We start from the raw sequence: 17,121 nt of genomic DNA, 5'->3' as shown, positions 1-17,121 counted from the left end.
CTCTGTAGAAATCAACATTGATTCTAGAAACAACAATTGTACAAAACTCAGCTTTCCCTGTTCATCCATGAGATGCAGAAGGTGGTAGATACAGGTGCCTAGTTGAATTCCATGTTCCTTGACTTTCAGAAGGCATTTGATACAGTTCCACACTGCTGCTTAAGGAACAAAATGTGAGCATGCGGGATGCCAGACCAACTGCATGATTTGACTGAACAGTTTCTATCAAGCAGAACAGGATGTCATTCTCAATGGAGAGTTGGTTAGTTGGTATCATGTCCCATGGATCATTTACATGATAAATTGCAATGAAGTGGAACAAGTCATCAAACATATAAGTTACTTTAGGTGTATCCCAACATAGTGTTATAGGTCCATTATTTTTCACAACATATATAGAAGAAATAGAAGATAACATCAGAAGTTCCATCAGCATTTCTGTAGCTGATACTGTTGTATATACGAGGGCTATCCACAAAGTACATTACGTTTTCGTTTGTGTCAGTTAGGGGCGGGGCTAGCGCGGCCATCTTGATGTCATGGCATTCCCCGCTCAGTCGGCATCCTGCCGTGCTAGTGAGAGGTTCGTGCTGTACTCCGTTGAGTTACTGTGACAGTTTGAAATGTCAGCATTAATTGAAAATTCTGTGAAGTGTGAAGTGCATGCTGTAATAAGGTTTCTGACTGCAAAAACTGTACACCGATAGAAATCTATCGGCAGCTTTGTGAAGTGTATGGGGACAACATAATCACTGAAGGTGGAGTGTGTCAATGGGTCATAAAATTTAAAAATGGCAGAAATAATGTTCACAATGAAGAGTGAAGTTGGAAGACCTAGCATAGTGACTGCCGAACTTGTCGAAAAAGTCGATGCCGTGGTCCATGAAAACTGTAATTTCACAATAACAGAACTCTCTATGAGTTTTCCACAAATTTCACAAAGTTTGTTGCACGAAATCATTACCAAATAGCTTGGTTACCACAAGTTTTGTGCAAGATGGATACCAAAAATGTTGACAGAGATTCACAAAAATCAGCGAATGGCTGCAGCGTTAACGTTTTTTGGACGCTTACGAGAAAGATGGCAACTCATTACTCAATCGCATAATTACTGGTGACAAAACATGGGTTAAGCATGTGAACTGTGAGACAAAATTGCAGTCAATGCAGTGGGGGCACACAAATTCCCCCCCCCCCAAAACCCAAGAAATGCATGCAGATAATGTCGGCAAGGAAGGTGATGGTGACTGTCTTTTGGGGCAGAAAAGGTGTGATTTTTGTAGATTTCCTGGAAAGAGGCACTATAATAAACTCTCAAAGGTATTGCCAAACTCTACACAACCTCAGAAGAGCAATACAAAACAAGTGCAGGGGAAAGTTGGGCTCAAAGATCTTGCTGATTCACGACAACACCTGGGCCCACATGGCAAATGCCACTCGTGATGTTCTCAAATCTTTTAAGTGGGAGTTGTTTCCTCATCCACCACACAGTCCTGACCTGGCACCAAGTGACTTCCACTTATTCCCAGCAATGAAGAAGTGGTTGGCTATGCAGCGTTTTGATGACAACACACAGCTTCAAGAAGAAGTAACCATGTGGTTGAAGGCGCAGGCGGCCGACTTTTACGATGAAGGAATTTCCAAGCTCATCCATCACTACGATAAGTGCCTTAATTTAAATGGCAACTATGTAGAAAAGTAGTATTTAAGTGTGGCTTTCATCTGTGTATAATAAAAAAAAATTCCAATACTTTATTTATTTTTAATTCCAAAACATAATGTACTTTGTGGATAGCCCTCGTAGAATGCTATAAAATGCTATAAAATTACAGTGAAATACAGGAAAACTTGGACAGGATCAATGCTTAGTACACAGAATGACAATTGACTCTCAACACAAAAAAACTAATGTACTGTGAATACATAGACAAGAAGACCCTTTACTGTAAGTTTACATGATTACAGAACAATCAATGGAAGTGGTTACTTCCATAAAATGTTTAGGATATGCTTACAGAGTGAGTTGACGTGCAGCAACCACATTAAATTAACTGGATGTAAGGCAGATGCAAAACTGAGATTCACTGAAAGAATCCTCTGGAAACGTAGTCCATCAACAAAGGAAGTAACTTACACAACATTCATTTGACCAATGCTTGAATATTTCTCATCAATTTGAGATTTGTGCCAGATAGGATTGATGCAGGAAATAGAGAAGACCCAAAGAAGAATACCACATTACCTTACATATTCATTTAGTTAGTGCGAAAACATCACAGAGATTTTCAGCCAACATCAGTGGCAGACACTGCAAGAGAGGTGTTCTGCGTCATGATTTGGTTGACTGTAGAGGTTCCAATAGTGTACATTCCTAGAAGAGTCAACCAATATATTGCTTTCTCCTATGCATAGCTAATGAAAAGACCATGGAGATAAAATTTAGATTTGAGTCCACGTGGAACCATACCAGTAATAATTATTTGCACATACCATATGCAACTGGAATAGGAAAAGGTGGAAGAGACACTGGCTCACAAATACCCTCTGTCACACACCATAAGGTTGCTTGCAAAGCGTAGATGTATATGTTGATGTGTACACTTTCCAAGTACAATCTTAATTGCTGCTACAAGTTTTTTTCTTAGAAACTCCCTCATTATATAGAACCTGTGCTTGACCAAGTAATCCTTCATGGTTGACTTGAAACTGTTCCTGTCCATTCGTGTTCTCACAGATGTGGGTAAAGTTTTGTACAAGCTGATGCTAGGAGGATGGAGTATGCCTTTTTGTAATAGTGTTGTATTTGTCTGTTGAAAAATGTACTTCATTTATTTTTCTTGTGTAGTAGCTGTGTACATATTCATTACAGACAATACATGGATTTTTATTTTATAATGATTACATTCCATAGTATATAAATATCTATAAGTAGTAGAATTTTATTTTTTCTAAATGGCTACCTGCATGAAGCTCTTTGTCTACCACTTTGATTAGTCAAATTATCTTTTTCTGTAATCTTAATGATTTCAAACATGCTCCACACTTTCCCTAAAATACTACACTATATTTCAGTACCAAGTGAGCATAGGCAAAATATGCAGTCCTGAGATCATCATTTGATGTAGAATTTCTTAGTATTTGTGTTATGAAAGATGTTTTACTCAGTTGTCTGTTTACATCTATCCCATTTTAAGTTCTATCATATCCATGCACAGAGAAATTTCATTCTTTCTATTTTACTAATTGCATGTCCATTTATGTCAGTATGAGTATTACTTGGGGTCCTATTGTGGGTAGTTAATTTCTCTGCAAAAGTTTTTTTTCTGGTTTACAATGAAACTGGTTGTTGAAAACTACACTGCTGTGTTCTTTTTAGGAAATTTAATGTTCTTTTTTCAAATGTTTCTTTGATACTTTTTGTAATTAAGATGCTCATGTCATCTGCAAACTGATGTAGTTTCCTTTTACTAATGTTTGTATTGAAATCAATTAAATGTAGTAAAAACAGAACTGAACCCAGTATGGAACTTTGGGGGACTCCATTATTTGACCACTGATAATTCTGCCTGTTTTCTTTATTGCAATAGCATCCAGCTCAAAGAAATACATATGCCTGAATCACATCAGTGTGGATGCCACCACTGTTGGCACTACATAATTATTTAAAACTAAAATAGAGTTCCAACTCGAGTGATACACATCATATGCGAGAGGCGTTCAATGAATTTGAAAGTAAAGTTCTATGTACTGACTTGGCAGAAAATCCTAAGAAATTTTGGTCTTATGTCAAAGCGGTAGGTGGAGCAAAACAAAATGTCCAGACACTCTGTGACCAAAATGGTACTGAAACAGAGGATGACAGACTCAAGGCCGAAATACTAAATGTCTTTTTCCAAAGTTGTTTCACACAGGAAGATTGCACTGTAGTTCCTTCTCTACATTGTCGCACAAATGACAAAATGGTAGATATCGAAATAGACGACAGAGGGATAGAGAAACAATTAAAATCGCTCAAAAGAGGAAAGGCCTCTGGACCTGATGGGATACCAGTTCAATTTTACACAGAGTACGCGAAGGAACTTGCCCCCCTTCTTGCAGCGGTGTACCGTAGGTCTCTAGAAGAGCGTAGCATTCCAAAGGATTGGAAAAGGGCACAGGTCATCCCCATTTTCAAGAAGGGACGTCGAACAGATGTGCAGAACTGTAGACCTATATCTCTAACGTCGATCAGTTGTAGAATTTTGGAACACGTATTGTGTTAGAGTATAATGACTTTTCTGGAGACGAGAAATCTACTCTGTAGGAATCAGCATGGGTTTCAAAAAAGACGGTCATGTGAAACCCAGCTCGCGCTATTCGTCCACGAGACTCACAGGGCCATAGACACGGGTTCACAGGTAGATGCCGTGTTTCTTGACTTCCGCAAGGCGTTCGATACAGTTCCCCATAGTCGTTTAATGAACAAAGTAAGAGCATATGGACTATCAGACCAATTGTGTGATTGGATTGAAGAGTTCCTAGATAACAGGACGCAGCATGTTATTCTCAATGGAGAGAAGTCTTCCGAAGTAAGAGTGATTTCAGGTGTGCCGCAGGGGAGTGTCATAGGACCGTTCTATTCACAATATACATAAATGACCTGGTGGATGACATCGGAAGTTCACTGAGGCTTTTTGCAGATGATGCTGTGGTGTATCGAGAGGTTGTAACAATGGAAAATTGTACTGAAATGCAGGAGGATCTGCAGCGAATTGACGCATGGTGCAGGGAATGGCAATTGAATCTCAATGTAGACAAGTGTAATGTGCTGCGAATACACAGAAAGATAGATCCTTTATCATTTAGCTACAAAATAGCAGGTCAGCAACTGGAAGCAGTTAATACCATAAATTATCTGGGAGTACGCATTAGGAGTGATTTAAAATGGAATGATCACATAAAGTTGATTGTCGGTAAAGCAGATGCCAGACTGAGATTCATTGGAAGAATCCTAAGGAAATGCAATCAGAAAACAAAGGAAGTAGGTTACAGTACGCTTGTTCGCCCACTGCTTGAATACTGCTCAGCAGTGTGGGATCCGTACCAGATAGGGTTGATACAAGACATAGAGAAGATCCAACGGAGAGCAGCGCGCTTCGTTACAGGATCATTTAGTAATCGCGAAAGCGTTACGGAGATGATAGATAAACTCCAGTGGAAGACTCTGCAGGAGAGACGCTCAGTAGCTCGGTACAGGCTTTTGTCAAAGTTTCGAGAACATACCCTCACCGAGGAGTCAAGCAGTATATTGCTCCCTCCTACGTATATCTCGCAAAGAGACCATGAGTACAAAATCGGAGAGATTCGAGCCCACACAGAGGCATACCGACAATCCTTCTTTCCACGAACAATACGAGACTGGAATAGAAGGGAGAACCGATAGAGGTACTGAAGGTACCCTCTGCCACACACCGTCAGGTGGCTTGCGGAGTATGGATGTAGATGTAGATGTAGACATATGTTCATCGCTGCCATTGTCAGACCAACAGCCCATCACTCTGCCCAACTTCAAGTAAAGCAGCTAATTTTGTAACAATGGTCCATGACATCATTCTTATGGCATCAGCCAAGCCATACATCATAATAAAAACATGTCTTTTAATTCAAATTTTAAATTGAGCTGAAGGTCAATTTGTTGCAAGATGAAGTGCATCATAATAAAAATTAGATTCTCCCACAGACTGCCATTGTTTTAATATGTAAATAATATTTATAAAATGTGTGTAAATTCCTAAGGGACCTAACTGCTAAAGTTATTAGTCCCTACACTTACACACTACTCAAACTAACTTATGCTAAGAACAACACACACACTCATGCCTGAGGGAGGACTCAAACCTCTGGCGGGAGGAACCATGCAATCCATGACATGTTGCCATAGTAACTATGTTTACTGAACTGATATGACATTAGGAAAGCAGATCTAAAAACACGTGAAAAGAATTACAACAAACAGGACTGGTTTTAGGGCCAAGCGACACAAGCTGTCGCTTGGGGCACCAAGCTGAGATGGGTGCCAGGGGTGCCACAATTGTAAGATTTCTGTACAGAACATAGTACAATCAGTATGGCTGATCACCCCTGACACCCAAATGCAAGACTTGTATACTGTGAATATTGTCTGAGTAGGGGTAATTTATATCGATGGGAATAAGCAAGGGGAAAGTGGGAAAAGAGTGGGTGCCTGTACTGAAAAATATTCTAGAACAGGCGCTGACTACAGCACTCTTAAAACAAAGGCTGAAAAGAATCTAGTTGTTATGTGTACCAAATAACTCCATTTGTGTAGGACAGTAGAAGTCTATAATCAGATTTTGTGAAGGCAAAGTGTTTTGAAAATTATTGGTGTATTTTTGTCTTTTAATTAATTAATATTAATTAAAAACCAACTTTTGATAGCAGTCAGTTGTCTGAGTTGTGGTATTGTGGTCTGCTGCTACTGAGGCATCTCAGTTGCTTCAGAAAGCATTTTGGAAAGGTGTGAAAATAATAAGTCTGAGCACTACTTTTGTTCAGGCTTAGTGGGACTAACTCATGAAAACCATGTTACAGAAAATAAGAGGTGGTCCTGACATTCAATAAATGTATGTTACACTTTCCTTCCAGTTTGATAGTATCCATTTAGCTGGTGTAGGCAAATCTCAAAGTGGATACTGAATTTTACTTGGTCATTAGTAACTGTAGTACAGAAAGTGTTAGTTGCATCTTTAGCCTTAGATTCTGATGATATTACAGATATTATTTGTCACAGACAAATTTCTTTTTTCACAGGTTTAACATATCCCGAGACAAAGTGGGTGATCTTCTCATTGATATTCAGGTACCAGCAGATCCATCCCATATTCCACAAAGTCCAACTTGCAATGTGTCTGCCATCTACAGAACATATAATGGGTCATGTAACAACCTGCAGCATCCAATTTGGGGAATGACTGAGACTGTTTACCCACGGCTTGTGAGCTCAATTTTTCGTGATGGTAATATATATAGAGTGGTAATATATATATATATATATATATATATATATATATATATAGTTTTACTTAGTATTACAAAGCAAAATTTTAAATGATACATATTAATGACTCATGAAATGTGGTGTAAGATAATTTATAACAATTGAAAGCAATAAATTCTAACAATTTTAAGAAAAAGTTCTCCTACTTTTGTAAAGTATTTCATAACCACAGTTAAGCTGAGTCCGAGCACAAGCTCAAATTAATTATAAATCCTCTTTAACTATTGTATGAAAATTAGACAGTCAAATTGGGCAGAGAAGAAGTAATACTGCAACATGTTCTTGCAATATAGAATCTCAGTTTCTTGTTGGATGAAGTCTGTTGCTACCTTAATTAGAAAAAAAATGCTTGTTCACAAAAACCTTTAATAAATACTTGTATAAAACTCATTCATTCAATCACTCTTAATATATCATTTTCAAAAAAGTTGATCAAGTTGAGGTACAAGGGTAGTTCTAAAAGTTCTTGTAACAGAATAGAAAGCAGTTACTCACCTCAGTGGATTATTTTATTTTTCAATGTAATCTTCCTGTACACTAATGAACTTGGTCCAGCAAAGTTTGAATGCCTTGGTCTCATCTCAAAAATTAGATTCCTCCAGGCCTGCAAAATACCTGTCAGCTTCTGCTGTCAGTTCTTTGTTGGAAGCAAATCTATGCCCATTGAGGAAAATTCTGATTTTGGGGAAGAGATCAAAGTCTGATGAACCCAAATCAGATGAATAACATGGGTTCTGGAACAAATTTTATCTTAGTTCCCACATTTTTGCCATGGAATGACACTTGTGTGCGGGTGCAATTGTCTTGATGAAAGATGACTTTACCAAACCTGACCTTTTTCCAAGTAGCTTTTGCTGTAGTTTGTCCAGGAGATTAATATAGTATTATCCTGCAATTGTCTGACCAGTGGGAAGACAAGCTATCAGCAGAATCCCTTTTGCATCCCAGAAAATTGACACCATGATCTTTCTGGCCAAGCATATTGCCTTTGCTGGAGGTGAATCAAAATGTTTCCACTACTTTGTCTGTTGTTTTGTCTGTGGGGTGTACTAGTGGACCCAATTTTCATCTCTAGTCAGAAACTGACACAAAAAATATTGTTGGTTGCTCTGAAAACAGGTCAAACACTGTTCCAACATTTCCATTTTGATGTGTTTCTGATGCTGCATTAATGGTTGTGGTATCCATTTAGCAGATGATTTTCTCATATCAACTGCACTGTTAAAATGTTATATGTCCATTCAGGTGACAGCCTTACAGCTTCAGTAATTTCTCACAATTTCAATTGTCAATTGTCAATGACCATTTTATGCACTTGTGCAATAATATCTGGGGTAGCTGCACATCTTGGCTGACTACTGTGCAGATCATCTCTAAGCTGTCCTGACAAAATTTATACACATATGTCCACTAATCAACAGTTGAATATATAGGAGCAGAGTCCTTCAGTGTGTCCTGAAAATGGGTGTGACTTTCCTCTGCTTTCATACACGTCTACAAAGTACTTAATCACTGCTCAAATCTTTACAAACCACTACATGGAAACAACAACAGAGAGACATCTGAATCCCAGGTCTCCACCCAGAGCACTGATGTGGCATGAGTTTGCTCTTATATAATGACCCATTATTATCTGAGAACCTTCTTGCACTAGTGGTGACATCTGGTGGTGATTCTGTGAACTTCTCAAAGTACTCTTTGTACACCTTGACAGAGGTAAAGAAAACACTGAAAGTAATTATGTATGGCCTGTTACTAAGTAACTACCATTATTTTTTAATTCCATGTTTTGTGAATCCATGCTGTAAGTGTTTTTTTTAGACAACACAGTTGTATGGAGATAAACAGTGATTAATTTACTTATAATCAGTTATTCAAAATGACAGTCACAAACACATTATTTATTTTGCTGCTAACCGTTTTCAACCTGCGATGGGGTCATCTTCAGGGCAATTTACACCATTTGGTCACTCGCTGCAGTCATAACCCTGCCTGTGTGACCAAATGGTGTAAATTGCCTTGAAGATGACCCCACTGTGGGTTGAAACTGGTTGGCAGCAAAATAAATAATGCGCTTGTTACTGTCATTTTGAATAATTGATTGTAAGTGGTTAGTGCAGATGTAGAACGTTTCACATGTTATGGATACATTATAAATTATTAAATGCAGATATGACTTTACAGCCTGATTTTTAGAGCAATAGTTGGGAATAATGCAATACTAATAATATGGTATAATGTTAGTAACAATGACAAACTTTTACATAATGGTACAACTGCTGTGTTATTACAATTTATTGACAAATGGTGTAGGGTACTGCAGTGACAGCATGTCATTTACTATATTCATTTCACCATAATATCAAACAAATTCTCATTTATCATGTTAACTGAATTCACAGATTTTAAGTTTAAGTATGGATGTGATTAGTGGAACCTCAGAACTTATTAAGTATTATATGAGGTGTGTGAGAAAATTAATGAGACTGATTTTATTTTATTTTAATCTTTTTCACACAGCAATATTATCACCCTTTGGCTGCTGTACACCAGAGCATTCCTAGTCTCAGTAGCAGCACTGAAAGTTTTAAATAGGTAGGGCCTTTAATATGTCATTCGCCTTCTTTTGAATGTTTTCCAGAGTTTCAAAATGAATCCTTTTGAGACATCTTTCTATTTTATGAAAAGTAAAAGGTCACCAGGACTCACATCAGGTGAACACAAGTTGGTAGGGGGGGGGGGGGGGGGGGGGGGAGTTGTGAAACAACAAGAATGCCTTTTGAAAGCAAAAATTCTGTGATGGAAGTGGCCATGTGAAATGGTGTGTTGTCATGATGCAGCATCCACATACCTGCAATATCAAGTCTCACTTGATTCACCCTTTTCTTGGAGCTTTCAAGGAAATATTTGTAAAACACTTTGTTGACAGTTTGACCTGGAAGAACAAATTCTTTATGCTTGAAGCTCTACTGTCAGAAAAGCAGATCAACTCACCATTCAACATCTATGATCAGATGACTGAACCATTTGGAGTCACTGGCTATTTCTCAATGCACACGTCTGTTGTCCTTCTGCTCAGTTGTGAGGTTTTTTGGCAAAAACCTTTTGCATGTGCAGAATTTTGATGTACAGTGAAAGGGCTTAAGTTTAACAGATCACCCATCATCATTATTGTTAAACATTGGTCTGATCTAACAAGAGCACACATGCATTCAACATTTTTGTCAGTTTTTTAAGTTGAAGGTGTCCCTGAGTTAGGTTCATCATCTTCAACATATTCTCGGCCTCCAAAAAATGATTTATGGCAGGGAAGAACTTGTGCTCTTGTTAAGGAATGTTCCCCATAGGCCTATTTCAACTTTGCAAAGGTCACTCTCCTGGATTCCCCAAGTTTAACACAAAACTTGATGGCATAACATTGCTCTGAATTCCATTTTCATAACACATATCAAAAACACAACTTCAGTAATTGCACTCTCAACAGTCACATGATGACTGTACAGAGCTGAAACTTGGACTGAGTATCTGGGAGTGATGAACACAGTGGCCTACACAAGTAGAACAACACAGAATTGCCAGACTGCTTGCAGTGTTGTCACTCTTATTATTTTTCTCACACACCTCCTATGATGCTAAAATGTGTGGCACATTAGTGGTTGTGAATCCTGGACTCTGGCAACTGAGGGAGAGAATAAATTAAATTCTTCATTGGTCAAGTGCTATAGACAAATGTTCAAAGTAAAGTGGAGTGACATGATTGCAAGTGAAGAAGTTCTTAATTAAAGAAGTGGGTAAGAAGAGAAGCTTGCAGAAGTTAGTTGTGAAAAAAAAGAGTGCCATTTATTGGCCATTTAATGAGACCTGAGAGTCTCTGGAAACAACTGCTGAACAGCATGTTCACAGAAAGAGACCTAAACAAAAATCACAACTAAGATACACATGGAAAATTAAGAAATATATGGGATGATAGACCTACAGAGCAGTTAAGAGCAAATGGGAAAGACGTGACAGTGGAGATCTGCTATCGACTTGTCCTCAGATGGATCACTACAGAGGAAGATAAAAAAAATCACTGCAGAGTTGGTGACCACCAACAGATTTGATGTGAGTTATTTATACCTTTATGTTTGAGTAATTCACTCCTTTGTGTACAGTGCTGAGGATTTTTATCTCTTTATGCAAATCCCAGTTATTACATGCATCATACTCATTCTATACGCTTTTCAGTCTGTATAACATTTAATTTTTTTTTTTTACAATGAATAAAATAACTGAGAGAATATACTCATATGTCTTTGTGAGGATTCCAGACTGTTTGACAAATTCTCTTGGAGTGTCTGGGATGAGATCCGTTCATGGTTCTGATAAACGGAATGAAAGAGACAAACTATTTGCATGAGTCTCACTGCCATAGTGCCATAGAATATAATGCTGTGCACCATAATTGAATGGAAATAGCCCTAGCAGACTGATTTGGTTGCCTTCTTTTTACAAACGGGTGCAATCATATGAATAGCAAACACTGCTGAATTGAGGCTTCTACATATTAGGTTGAGCATAAGTTCATAGCGTATTTCTTTTGCATGTTGGTATTCCCTTTCCTATGGATTTATTTATCGATTTTCATGTTTTACTTGTACTTAAAGATTGCCATTTGAGTTTACACATTGACATTTTGTTATTTGGAGATAGAGAGTAAAGCTGTGGACACTAGAAAAGTGGAGATATCAAAACATTTCTAACATATTCGTCTGTCTGAGTTAAATAGTCGGGTGACAGCAGCAAAGGCAGCAAGAAACATTTGCACTGAATATGGGGATAAGAAGAATGTTGAAAATTAGATGGACTGATGAGGTAAGGAATGAGAAGATTCTCTGGAAAATCAACAAGGAAAGGAATGTATGCAAAACACTGACAAGAAGAAGGGACAGAATGGTAAGACATGAGTTACGACATCAGAAAATAACTTCCATGGTACTAAAGAGAGTTGTAGAGGGTAAAAACAGTAGAGAAAGACAGAGGAAATAACTTCCATTGTACTAGAGGGAGCTGTGCAAAGGAGAGGAATTTATGTTGGGCTGCATCAAACCAGCGACAAAAATGTTTCGACATTAGCGACGCTCCACATTCACGAAGACCTTCAGGGTTTGATGAAGATCGTTTAAATGCATTAAACCACAATGATCCATATCAGTGTACTTGAGAACTGGCAAATGTGATATTTGCATGCAATGAGGAAGGTTCAAAAATCAGGTGTTTGGGTACCACATGCTCTAAGCAAAAATCACAAAAATCAGTGGGTTGCCATATGTGCATCTCTGCCTGCTCATCATGAATTTGCTTGTGAACAACACTGACCATTCCTATCCCACATCTACACATATGATGAGAAATGGTGTCTTCACACTAAGATAAGGAAAGGAAAGGAGTGGCTGAGCCCAAACAAAGCGGCAGTTCACCATGAAAGACCTGCACATGTCCACAAAAATAGTGTTATGCATCTGGTCGAACAGCCACAGCATGGTGTACTATAAATTTCTTCTCTGAGGTGTAACCAATACTGCAGACATCTACTGTCAACAATTGAGATGTTTTGCAGACACAGGCCAAGAACAACAACCAAGAAGACTGTGAGAAGTGAGTCTACTCCATGATAATGCTCACCCGCATTCTGCTAGACTGCAAAAATGCATTATACAGGAGTTTTGTTGATAAGTCATTCCACACCTCCATTATTCACCTGATGTTGTACCCTCAGATTTTCACCTTTTCCACTCTTTATTGAACAACTTTCACAAAACCTCTTTGTTGGATGAAAATATGTTCTGAACATGGCTCGATAAGTTCTCTATCACAAACCCACATGATTTCTACAGGCATAGAATCAAAAACTTACACCAGCATTGACAGACTGTTGTAAATAGTGAAGGAGAATATATTATTGATGACTAATGTTTCTGCTGTTATGTGTACCTGTTGTATTTATTAAACTTATGGAAAGTGTTACTAACTTACGCACCAACCCGACAGCTTGTGTACCATCCAACACAAGCTAAACCAAGCACTAAGAGAGCTTTGTAAAGTACATAACCATATGTGTTACAAAGATCTCTTCAAAGATCTTGGAATTTCTACATGTATTCATTTATTCCCCAGTACATTAACTCCTTAATGGTATTAATTGTTAACAATAAAAATCAGTTGCAAAAGAATTCTCATTTACATTCATTCATTCACACAATGCATTCCATAAATTGTATAACATGGGAGAGCCTTCAGTGATGTATAAAATTCAAGTTTTACATTAACTGGCAGAAGTAACAACTTTGAGTCAGTTCTGTAAAGTATATTAACCATTCCTGAGCTCTCTGGAGCCCTGTGTTTTAATGTAACCTTTAGAATGATGATGATATTTCTCTCTCCTTGGCAGGTATCAATGCACCAAAGAAGTCAGTAACCGGCAAAGAGTTGCCAAATCCCAGAATTCTCAGACAGCACTTACTGCCCACTGGTGATTTTGATGATGAAACAAATACTCTGCTGGTAATGCAGTATGGGCAGCTAATAGCACATGATACTGCACTTAGTTCTGACTGGCTTGGATATAGTGAGTAGTACTGTCTTCCTTTTTCTACAAATTTCAATGTTACACGAATTTTGAGAACAAAATTTATAATGACCCAGTTTAATTCTAACAAGGAGGAGATAGCAGTTTCCACAGTCTTGGAGAACAAAATGTGCCTAACAGAAATAATATTTTCCATTTGTTTGTACTCACATATGCAGCAAATCTTGTGATACTTACCTGTGAGTGTATTAGACCTGTGACCACTGGCATTGTACTTTGCCTTACACAAGGTGTGATCAAAAAATAATAGGGATTTTTGTGGGCTTTATGCATCCGATTTTCAAATTTTTTATGTTGTTGGTACATGTATGCATTCCTGGCATGCAATTGCATTTTCAGTTGGCTTTAATATTTAGTTTATTGTTGACACTCAAAAAGGTTATATAAGTTTTTGAGTGGTTGGCAAATTTTTACTTTAGAAAAAGCTGGATCAAAGAATTTGCATTAAATTTTACTTGAAAAATGGAATAAGTGCAGCACCACATTCAAAATATTACTGTAGCTGTTGAGTTCAAAGAGGGCTGAGAAGACATTGAAGACGTCGACTGCCTTGGACACCCTAGCACATCAATTACTGATGACAATCTGGAGGAAGAAAAGAAAATGGTTCTGGAAAATTGCCAAATTACCATCAGAGAGGTTGCTGATGATGTTGGAATATCCTTTGGCTCATTCCAAGCAATTTTTGAATGTTTTGGGCATCAAATATTTAGCAGCAAAATTTGTTCTGAAATTGTTGAATTTTGACCAGAAACAAAATCATGTAGACATCACTCAGGAGTTACTGAATGAAGTCGACAATGATCTAGGATTTGGAAAGCAGCTTGTGGGTGAACAGGTGACAAAACATAGGTATATTGATCTGATATCAAAACCAAGGCCCAATCACCCCAATGGAAACTGTGTGAAGAACCAAGAACAAAAAACTATTCAAGGAGTTTCAACACATGTGAAGGTTCTTCTCACTTTTTTCTTTGATTACAATGTGATAGTGTATCATGAGTTCCTACCTTCTGGTCATAAAGTCAATAAAGAATACTACCTTGAAGTTATACATTGTTTGTGTGAAGCAATCCGAAGAAAACAACCAGAAATGTGGCAAAACCACTTATGGTAATGACAATTCTTCCACTCACACTTCAACGCATGTTCATGATTTTTTGGTAAAAAACAAAACTGGGGACATGGTCCCTGCAGCTTATTTCTATTCCTAGGGATGAATGGAGCCATGAAGGATGTCATTTTGCCATCATTGATGATATAAAAATAGAATTGCTGAACGAATGAACACAGTAACAAAAACTCTATTCTAGAAGTGTTTCCTAGATTGGAAAAAATGCTGGCTCATGTGTATAATATCTGAGGGGACTACTTTAAATGGGACACACTTGATGTTGATGAATAAATAAAGACTCATTATGAGAAAAAAATTCTCGTTACTTTTTGATCACACCCTGTATGCTGTGATTAATCTAATCGTGCACTAGTTTTACTCAACAAAACAGTATGTTAGTCTACTTTATACAACGATTTTATATATAGTCCCCCCTCTAGAGAAAAAGTAGTTCATAACATCCTACAGAAATGTCAATTTTCTGCATGACAGAAAATATAAAGTTATTTAATTTTCTGAGCATATAAACTGTAAGTAATTAATCATGCAGTCACAAACTACCATATTTTTTAATCCTTTGATGTATAAAGATTTGTAATTCTCTAAATACAGATCCTTTTACTGTTTACTTCAGCTTCATATTTTGTCAAGCTCTGTCTGGATACCGATATTAGAAAAACATATTTCTGATGACAATCTCTTGAACACAGCCATTATGTTAGTTACAAAAATCTAAGATTATGGCTAATGTTATCTGCCAACATAAGATTATGTAACATGAACAGCACTTGTGTGGATCCACTTATTCAGTGTAATACATCAACCTGTGAGACAAAGATGTCACAGTCACCTCATGGTCACCTCATAGCCACCTCCATTCTTAGCAAATTACAAATATATTTCTTCACACAGACACTGAGTTGTTGTTGTTGTTGTTGTTGTTGAGGATGATGATGATGATCAATTTTACACCACATTGGTAAATTGCATGCCACTAACCTTACCCAGTAATCATAGTGGAGAAAGGGGACCTACAGTTTTTACATGGACTCTGAATAGTGTGTTGTTCCTGGTGAATTCCACATCATTCAGAAGTAAAGGCTAAGTTACAGGAAAACTGAAATATTCTGTGATCTAAATGGAATTTGTTACTCCAACCTCTTGATTCCCAGCCAAGTATTTTGCTGTTAAACTGTAAGACCCGACATTTTGAGATTAATTTCATCAGCCAATCCCAGTCTGGGAATTCTGTAACTTCTAACAGAAACTATTTAAAATACATAAAGTAATGCAGTGATGTGAATGTTGGTCAGACAGAGTAATGAATACATCTACGCTGTCCAAACACAAGAGTGTCCCTATCTCTACACTGATAACCTTCTCACTCTTTCACTGTGAACCCTGAAGGTGGAGTAAGCAGCAAAGATAGTGGCACAAACATGCTTCTCAACTCAATGACAAAAATGGCCTGTAACCCAAACAAAGAATTATAATCATTTCATCAAACATGAACCATAATGCACAGACTTTTGTTGCCCACTGTGGCAATGATATTACAAAGGTGAGGCAAACCTAGGCCCAACTGGTACACCAGATCAGCTGTTTGTTTGATTTAGCAGACAGTCTGAGTGTGGATTTCAGTTGGTTTTTCCTACTTTTCTTGGTAAGTGCCAGACTTATTCACAATCTTTGTCTCTGATACAGAGCACACAAATATATGAATATCTGTACAAGTGGAAAAAACTAATACAGTTCACAGACTGAATGTGCACACCCTTTATTCCCCTTGGGGTTACCAGCCACAGAATTAGAATAAAACAAGTGTCTGATCACCAGTTGATCATGACCTATAGCTAGCAGACAATGCAATGGTGGGACAGGCACTGAAGAAAAAGAATATGTATGGTAATAGCCCTCTCATGCTTACCTGTGGAACACCAGCAGTTGCTTATGAGTCTGAGAACATCTCAATAGTCAAGGATGATGTGTTGCCTCGTGCCCATCACAGAGTCCTCAGTCATGCTATATAGTCCACTGTCAACACATTTTTTTTTTATATGGGGTGTTGAAGTGCTACTGAACCTAAACATTTTTTAAAGTCAAAAGTCAATGCTTCATACTGCTTATTCCCCACAGTGTGCAAAGTTATAACTTAATAATGTTCTAATGTTCACTGCTCAACTACTGTTATAATGTCATTGTTTCAAGAAATTACACAGTTCATGACAGAGATTTTCATAAACAATAAAGATAATGGTGAAAAACTGTTGCCTTTTATGAGTGCTATCCAGAGAGTAACAGACATTTTGGTCTATCATGGCT

At 37.7% G+C, this 17,121-nt stretch overlaps 1 protein-coding gene across 1 annotated transcript in view; it reads left to right on the top strand.

Moving 5' to 3' along the window:
• LOC126106753 (peroxidase-like) overlaps positions 1–17,121 on the top strand; it is a 143,959-nt gene that overhangs the window by 81,163 nt on the left and 45,675 nt on the right. Inside the window, exons 4-5 of the mRNA XM_049913125.1 lie at positions 6,811–7,016; positions 13,488–13,664. Of these exons, the coding sequence (XP_049769082.1) occupies positions 6,811–7,016; positions 13,488–13,664 (383 nt within the window). The remainder of the gene's footprint in view (positions 1–6,810; positions 7,017–13,487; positions 13,665–17,121) is intronic.

The sequence above is a fragment of the Schistocerca cancellata genome, chromosome 10 (genome assembly GCF_023864275.1).
Source record: "Schistocerca cancellata isolate TAMUIC-IGC-003103 chromosome 10, iqSchCanc2.1, whole genome shotgun sequence".
Taxonomy (NCBI): Eukaryota; Metazoa; Arthropoda; class Insecta; order Orthoptera; family Acrididae; genus Schistocerca; species Schistocerca cancellata.
The sequence above is the reverse complement of the archived record's forward strand: the minus strand, read 5'-3'. Positions and strand labels throughout refer to the sequence as shown.